Source organism: Nematolebias whitei, chromosome 1 (genome assembly GCF_014905685.2).
Source record: "Nematolebias whitei isolate Nwh7 chromosome 1, NemWhi1, whole genome shotgun sequence".
Taxonomy (NCBI): Eukaryota; Metazoa; Chordata; class Actinopteri; order Cyprinodontiformes; family Rivulidae; genus Nematolebias; species Nematolebias whitei.
The window spans coordinates 55,495,608-55,504,251 of record NC_056498.1 but is presented as its reverse complement, the minus strand read 5'-3'; the positions used below and the strand labels follow the sequence as shown (position 1 = coordinate 55,504,251).

At 38.0% G+C, this 8,644-nt stretch overlaps 2 protein-coding genes across 2 annotated transcripts; one reads left to right on the top strand and one right to left on the bottom strand.

The window, feature by feature from the left end:
- Positions 1–592: 592 nt before the first annotated feature.
- On the top strand, positions 593–4,997 carry mtg1 (mitochondrial ribosome-associated GTPase 1). The gene is given in 11 exon segments (XM_037679261.1): positions 593–783; positions 922–998; positions 2,191–2,298; positions 2,390–2,476; positions 2,570–2,626; positions 3,953–4,043; positions 4,125–4,186; positions 4,275–4,371; positions 4,452–4,533; positions 4,610–4,722; positions 4,862–4,997. Coding segments are annotated over 11 exon segments (975 nt in total). The 5' UTR covers positions 593–680; the 3' UTR covers positions 4,960–4,997.
- Positions 4,998–6,562: 1,565 nt separating this feature from the next.
- Positions 6,563–7,030, bottom strand: sprn (shadow of prion protein). Its single transcript, XM_037679185.1, has one exon. It carries the CDS (start codon positions 7,028–7,030, stop codon positions 6,563–6,565), a length of 468 nt encoding a protein of 155 aa, XP_037535113.1.
- Between the last annotated feature and the right edge of the window lie 1,614 nt (positions 7,031–8,644).

The following is an 8,644-nucleotide window of genomic DNA, read 5'->3' as shown; positions in this document are numbered from 1 at the left end:
GTACAATATTTTGAACAGTTAAGTTTTCCTCTTTACCATTCTGAATATTGTTTCTGAACTGAATTAAATTACCTGAATAAATTTTATACATTCTGTCTTTTGGATAAGATTGTGTCAATTAAATAAAACAACCACCCTGAAGCGTCTGTCTTGTTTCAAAGCTTGTAATAATTTTTATGGGGTATTCAGTAAGTGAATAATGTTAACTCATGAAGCAAAAGTTAATATTAAATATGTTTTCAATGTGTTTTGTCTCCTCTTATTCTAAAAAAGACACTGGGAAAGTTAGATTATTTGATGACATTTTTCTGTTAGCTATGGTTATAATTTGTGTAATGTATATATTATATATATATATTTATTTACTATTAAAAAACTCATAAAGGTCTCCTTCTGTAAAACCTTTGACTTTTGTGTAGCCAGTAAAATATTGACAAATTATTCAGAGCACAAGTTAATGGTGCTTTTAATTCTTGTAATTAATCGTTTAGCCAGCAGGGGCGCTATCGTGTCAGTTAAGTTCCAGTTAAATGAAAGAAGAAGTCCAACTGTAGCGGAACGGTGTCTGTCAACACAGATTCAAGTCGGAATGTAAACTGTGTAACACGTGGGACTTCAGCGCTTTTTTTTTTTTGTAAAATAAATAAAAGGTCGAAGTTATATTTCTAACAACCGTAGCCATGAGATTATATCAGGCGCTTTTTAATGTCGACAAGTTCAGGACTTTTTTTGACTTTGGCGGACGAGAAGTGGCTCACTGGTTTCCAGGACACATGGCTAAAGGTGAACTCAGCTCCAGAATGTGTTTGTGCAAAAAAAAAAAATGTACTGCAGATGTGCGTGTTTATGAGAAGTAAACGCTCAGCTCTGTGGTAAAAATGCACTTGATTATAAGTTATAGTAATCGTGTTATATTTGCAGGACTCAAACAGATGACCGCCAGACTGAAAAATGTCGACTGTGTCATAGAAATACATGATGCCAGAATATCCTTTTAGGTGTAACTATTGAAATCATGTTGTTTTTTCACTGGAATTGTCAGAAGAGTTCTTCATCGCCTAAGCTGTCCGTGTAACATGTGCTGTCCCTCTGATATACTAATTTTAATTTGATTATTTTGTTCACCCCCAAAGAAAATCTTAATCATTTTTGCCACATCCAATTCTGCTTGCCATACACAGAGAGCCTCACTAACATTTTGTAAACCCTTTTCAAAGATATCCATCACCACAAACCACTCAGCTCCACCCTACCTGTTCTCTCCTTCCTAGTTTCCATTGATTTTCATTGGTTGACGCCATGTACTTGAACTCATCCACCCTTAAGACTGTCCTTGCAGCTTTACCTTTCATCCACATGTGTTCTGCTTCACTTCTACTGACTTTCATTCCTCCTCTCTAGATCATACCTTCACCTCTCTTGGCTCTCTTCCACTTGCTCCCTACTCTCACTATAAATTACAGTGTCCTCATCAAACATCATAGTCCACGTGCACTCCTGCCTGACCTCCTCTATCAACCTGTTTATCACTGCTGTGATTGAGAAGAAACTCTGTGTTGATCGTTGCTTAAATTCCATCATCACCTTTATTCCAGTAAACAAGGAATTAGAAAAGTCAGAGGTTTTATTTTCATTTCAGCTATCTACAAGTACATATTGAAACAAAAGCGTTCCTCCAGGATCACAGTGCAGATACAGAATAGTACAATAAATACAAACAGACCTAAAATGTCAGCAGCAGGATTGTAACAATGAACTGATCAGATCAAGGGGGACACCGGAGTTGAAGATTCACACAATATATGCTGCTTGAAACTCATTAAGGGTGATAAAGCACTTTACGATGTGTTTTTCATGTAGCCATACGACATTTTTATTCTGTTGAATCAGCGCAGTATCCTCTTTCATACACACAGATTATCAGATCATTTGACACAAACTGGACAGTTAGCCGACAGACAAAAACAGTTGTGTCTGGGCCCATAGTATTCCAAATTATCTTTGGGTTTATTTGTGCAGATGTGTTTATTCAAACATTAGTATCTTTAAAGGCCTTTCTCCATTGCAGGTCAGGTTGTCATTACTACAGATGTGTGCATTTGTAGTTCCATTTAGAACACTATGAGGTCTTTAAATAACCCACGAGGGCCCTAACAGGTTCATTTGAATGTTGCTTTTCTTAATATTTAGCAAATCCCTTTCTCTGGGAGAAACCCTGTCTTTCAGGATGCATTAAATGCCAGACCACATCTGCTTGTTCTAAACAAGATGGACCTCACTGATCTGTCCAACAAGCAGGTCAGAATATTTACTTTATATTCAGCAGTCACAGATAAACAGCATTTAAAACAAGTATATAAAAAATGTTTCCTTTGCATCCATATTGCAGATTATCTTGAAGAAACTAGAAAATGAGGGAGTGAGGAGCATTCTCTTCACAGACTGTTTAAAGCAGATTGACAGCAACGTCAAAAAGGTGAAGGTCATCTTCACTGTGTATTATACAATTGATTGGTTGAAATGAAATAAAACTATTATTGTATGATGGTGTTCTGATTTTTCTCGGTAGTTGGTGCCTATGGTGCAAGAAATAATTGAGACCAATCCCCGTTTTAACAGAGAGGAGGTATGCTTGTTCGGTACAAATTTTACAGACATATGAGTAAAAAAAAATCTTAATTTCGGACACATTTTATTTGTTATGTTTAGTGATTTTACTGTGCAAGTTTTTTTTATTATTATTTTTGTTTTAAGCTGTTTTTATTTTTCCTTTTCTTTTTTTGTATTTTAGTTGACATGCAATATATTTTACTTTATATATATATATATATATATATATATATATATATATATATATAAGCATTGTCAACCAGAAACACAAAGTCTGCACCTCAAATTCTTCCTTTACTTGACATCTTATTCTACTTACCGTAATTTTGCTCCCTATAACTCACGTTTTTTGCATAATTTACATGCCCTGCGACTTACATGCCGAAGCAACGTATTTATGGATTTTTTTCCCCCCATATTTATAAACCAATTTTTGAGATATGACTGTTTTCATTCATTCAGACTGAAAAAAGTTTGAACACTACCATTTTCAGCCACTAGATGGCACCAGAGTTGAAAGGCATGCCGTTGTATCATGTAATAGGTAAAAGTGGCTATTAATGACGCATTCAAAAAAATTCAAGACAAAAACAACTGGACATTATTTATTATACTTTACTTTATATTTTATTGTTTTTGTCTTGAACTTTTTTGAATTGACCATGTCCTGGATGACTGATAATCTTCACCAGCTATTAATGACACAATCGGCTTGCCAAAGCCTTCGTTCTGCTCGCTGCTTGGAGAAAAATCAGCTTCATTTCGCTGCACCGCCCCGGTGAAATGCAGCTTATTTGACCATTAAAGTACATTTATTAAGTAAAATTTCAACTGAGACACACCTTTTCTATAGTTTTGAGCAAACAAATAATTGTTTGAGGAGCTTATTGTGTTAAATTTTGAAGAAACACGCAGCCTTCCTCATTCTTTTTCTCCTCCCTGTCTGCGCGCTCCCGAGAGCACCAAGGCAGCGAATACTTTTGAAATGCAGCTGATTTGACCATTAAAGTGTTAATCTTGTTACATTTTTGTTAAGTTCCTCCCGTGCACTCTCCCGCGGCCGCCATTTGGTAGTCAATTGATTTTTGGCATAACACTGGCCCACGTTTCCGGGTTGTCAGCGGTGACGTATAATAGATGCGACGTATATGGCGAAGTGACATATTTATGGATTTTTCCACTTTATTAGACATATTTGGACTCATGCGACTTATAGGGCGGTGCGACGTGTACGGCAGAAAATACTGTTTGTTTTTTTTTTCAGTCATTTTCCTTTTTATTGTTCAGCTGTACAATAACAACAACGTGGTCCTGCTCTGATCTGATCATGTATAACTTTCAGAACAGAGATTTTTGCCTGATGGTGATTGGAGTGCCCAACGTGGGGAAGTCGTCACTGATTAACTCGCTGAGGAGAACAAATTTAAAAAAAGGTATCCAGAAGTGCTTGCATGTTCATGCCACAACATGTGGCCTCCACAGAAATGAAGTTAGAATTTTAACGACCGTTTCAGGTCGAGCATCTCGAGTCGGTGGGGAGCCGGGAATAACCAGATCTGTCCTGACTAAAATTCAGGTGTGTTCAGAAACCGTTTGGTTTTGACAGCTTTATGGAAACACAATAGACTCGATCAGTATTTGTGTGTGTGTGTCTTTGTTCTCAGGTGTGTTCGAGACCCATGATGTATCTGCTGGACACTCCGGGAGTGTTGCCTCCTAAGATTCAGAATATAGAGACCGGCATGAAGCTGGCTTTATGTGGTGAGCAGGACACAGTTTTTTGACAATCAATGCTATTGCTCAATAAATGTACTCAATAAATGCTTTATTTTTTAATCCAGGAACTATACTGGACCATTTAGTGGGTGAAGATGTTATCGCTGACTACCTTCTCTATTCTCTGAACAGGCTTGGCAAGTTTGGGTGAGATATTAAAAAAAAAAAAGGTTTTGCTGTTGATGTTGCTCAGATTCCTCACTGTGTCAATGTTTATGTGCAGTTACGTAGAGAAATATGACCTCCAAGAGCCGAGCGACGACATCCAGCATGTCCTTAAACGCATCGCCGTAAAACTAGGAAAGACTCAGAAGGTCAAAGCTTTCACTGGAGTGGGTGAGAAAAGGAAAACCGCTGCAACACGTCGTTTTATCGCCGTGTTATTTTTATTACTTCACATGTCGTTTGCTTCCGTGTTTGTTCATTTCACCGAAAATTCACGTTAATAAAATGTTTGTTCTTATGTCTCGTTCAGGAAACGTCAGAGTCACCATCCCGAACTACACAGCAGCAGCTTACGATTTTATCAGAGCGTTTAGGAGAGGAGAGCTGGGGCGAGTAATGCTGGACTGATATGAGCCATTTTTAAAATTTCAGGTGTTCTCAAATAAATAATGTTTGTGTCAGCGCTGAAACACGTTGCGCTGTAATTAAACTCTGTATCCTTTGTAAATAAAAGGTTCATTTATCGGCAAAGTTCACTTTATAAAACACCCAAAAGCAGACATTCTGTGTAAATGGGATATTTATTAGCATAAAGACAGGGATTACAAATAGTTTATTTATTATGTACACGTGTTGCAGAAATAATCGATTGCACTTCTAGATATGGAACAGTCTGGTGCTCCTGAGAGAGGTCATCGGAAGTTACGGACACATCAGAAATACAAAAAACAGGAATAAACGTAGAAAACCTGGTGGCCTGATAAATAATGTTCATCTATCAGTCTGAGGAGGTCATTTGATATGTTTCAGTAAAAGGATATGAAAAGAGGATTATGGGGAAATACGTGATGGTTGTCACCTTTATGACCATCAGGGACTGATACCAGAAATTATTCAGATTTAGTTGAAGATTAAATACAAACAGCTTTAATGGTTTCAGTTTGGTTTTACTGTTCAGCTGCGTTTCAAGCAAGTTGAGGTTTTCTGATAAAATCCAAGTCTTTAAAATGTGTTGCTGTAAGGTGCACAGAGTTCACTTTGCATCTTCTGTAGAAACAATAAAATTAGAATATCGTAGTACGAGTTTGGAAGTAAAAGGTACAGCGGAATTGAGTTTTTTGGTACATAAGGTAAAATAAATCACTTGACACAAGTGCTCTCCGTTAAGGTGAAAAGTGCGAGTGAATATGCCTGTCACAAAAAACAATAAATCAATCTCATGATAAATGAAAATTATCAACCTCTCTCATTTATCGGCTTTATCATTTCTTCCTGTCTCACTTTCTACTGAAGACACTGGATGACAACTCCGGTGCTCTTCACTGACTCCTCCCTTTCTCTTTAAAATCCCTTTTAACTGTCCAAAATTGCGTTTTTGGATTGTTAAAAGCAGCTAAGCTGAGAATATAAGCTAACAGGTTGACCTCTGGAAAAAAACTTCCTTCTTGTCAAGGCTCCGAAATTCATGGTTGAAACCCATGCCTTCGTGTAAAACGTTGTTTTTCTCTGCAAAAAGAAGCTGAGAACTTGTTTACTGATTTTTTTTTTTAATTAAAAGCTTTGTGTGAGAAATGCTATGCTAAAGAGCTCAAACCACACGTTGCCATTTTGAGAAACGAAAAAATGGGAGGAGAGACAGCCCATGTCACGTCAAGGGGCCTCCCTCCCATCCCTCACTATCCATCCTTCAGTGTTTTACTGCCATACAGTGGTCAAAGAAAAGTACTACTCTCAAAACAAATGAACCAACATTTCTTCTTAAAGTTGACAATAATTACTAATTATTGTCAAATTTCAAACAATATTATCGTTTATCGCAATAATTTCTGAGACAATTAATCGCCCAGCAAAATGTGTTATCGTGACAGGCTGGTACAGTAATGGACATTTACCCAAATAACAAAAACATACAGTACTGTGATGTCTGTGATTGGATCCTTCTAATCACTTCGTTGCACCTTACATCCTGGGTTTAGGCTTAGAAATTTCCCCTTAAAACGTAGGTGAAAATCTACAGCATATAGTCTAGTAAGAGTCCATATTTTGTGGGAAATGTTGCAATAATGATGGAAACCACTTGAGACAGAAAAGACCCGTTTTGAGTCGAGCTGGACATCAGTGCATCAAAGTAATTGGTCCTGTTGAAGTAGTCCAGCTCCTCCTCGGAGCTGTCCGTGTTGCTGCGGCGGTAAGCAGACGCGTACCATTTATCCGCCGATAAAGCCACAGCTGCGCCCGCCGCCGCTGCACTCGCCACTCTCACCGGGGAGGTCCGCCCTGCCGCCCTGAACCGGGAGCGAGTCCCCCCATAGGCGCCTCCTCCCCGGTAGGTCCCAGCTGTAGAGCTGCGCGAGGAGGACCCCCGAGAGGAGCCCCGGGACCCTCCACGACCGCCCTTGGACAGAGCAGGTTCACACAGGAACGCAGCGAGGAGGAGGCAGGTCCAGCATGTCGCCACAGCCTGGTTCATCCCTGACATCTGCACAAAGAAGGAGAAAAATGGGGTTAGCATCAGTTTTAGGAGCAGATGCAGGATGATGGTCCTCCAGGACCAGGATACAATACAAAATGTTGATCTGATTTTAGATGGCACGTCATTTTAGCTTTTGCATTAAAAAAAACATGAATTTACCGTGTTTATTACATTTTTCACCTGTAAGTCCATGAAGCAAATCATGTGATTAAATGTACCCAAATCGTATGAAGCATGCAAAAGTTGTTTCATGTGTTAATTTAACATGTTTTAGGTCAAATCATGTGATTGTTCTACATGTGACGTCCATGTTTTTTTTTTCCTTCCAAATCCACAAACGTTCATAGCATCACATTTTATGTAAGAGCCACATAAATGGTTAATTTTAAGTCAGATTCTTAATAATATTTTATTGTCATGTATAATATTCAGATAACACCTGAATCAAATATGCGTGACTGCACTGGATCAGTGATGGTGATGCTCACTGAGTTTCTTCCTCACTGATAAACATGTCTTGCGTTGCACATATTGGTGCACGCTCTTAAAATAGGTCACGTACAAAAGCCCAAATATGCTCAGAAAATAAATATTCGGTTGGTCAGGTTTTCATATATATTTATGACATTAAAATAAATTCCCAGCGTGATGATAAATAAAACAGTGGAAAAACATGAAATGGGCTACATGGTTGTATTTTCGCACGTAAATACCATTTTGGTGCATTAAATGTGAAAATAAAAGATTTAATGAAAGGTTTTATGCATGGAAAATGCAAATTGATCACGCATAAAATGATCATCTCTTGCATCGGGCCGTTCTTGTGCGAAATTCTGCTCCCCCGTGAAAATCTGTTCCCCCTGCGTCGGGAGCGCGCATTGCTGTCAGAGAGGCGGATCCGGCGGATCTGATCATTTTGACGGCGCTTCTGATCGATTTCTCAGTAAAACAACTCATATAATCATGTCAAGATTGTAACATTCAGTTTAATCGAGCTGCTGTTTAAAAAAGAAGCAATAATAAATTAGTAAAATGAATAAATAAACGCGGTCTTGTGCGGAGGTCTTCTTACGCTGTTTTCTGTTGTTATTTTAAACGCAATGAGAATCGCTCTTTCTCCAACCTTATAACTTAAGCCTGACAAATAAAAGTCAGTCACCAAACACACATTTCCAACACGTAGTGTTTTTATCATTTTTTATTCCCGATATAAGAGGAGGGAAACTGGCTGATAGGGAACCAACAGTTAAGACTGGAGACTTTCTGGTAAATGTCGTTCTAATGTAAAATATGACACATTAGTGGATTAAGGACATTTCTAGTATAGTACATACTATCACACATAACAATTTTTGAATTTGAAAACAGTTTCTCTTTATTTCCCAAAGTGATGAGGGAAGAGAGGAGAGAATGGATATTTTAGCTGCCTGAAATAATCTGTTCCCCCTCCATAACATGAGAACAAATTAATTTACCTGCAAGTCTTTAACTGTGTTTATTCCTTTCATCATCAACAATAAATACTGTAAGTTTGATAACATTTGCTCTTTATTTGCCAAAGTTATTAGGGGGAACCAAATATTTTAGCTGCCTGAAATAATCTGTTCCCCCTCCATAAAA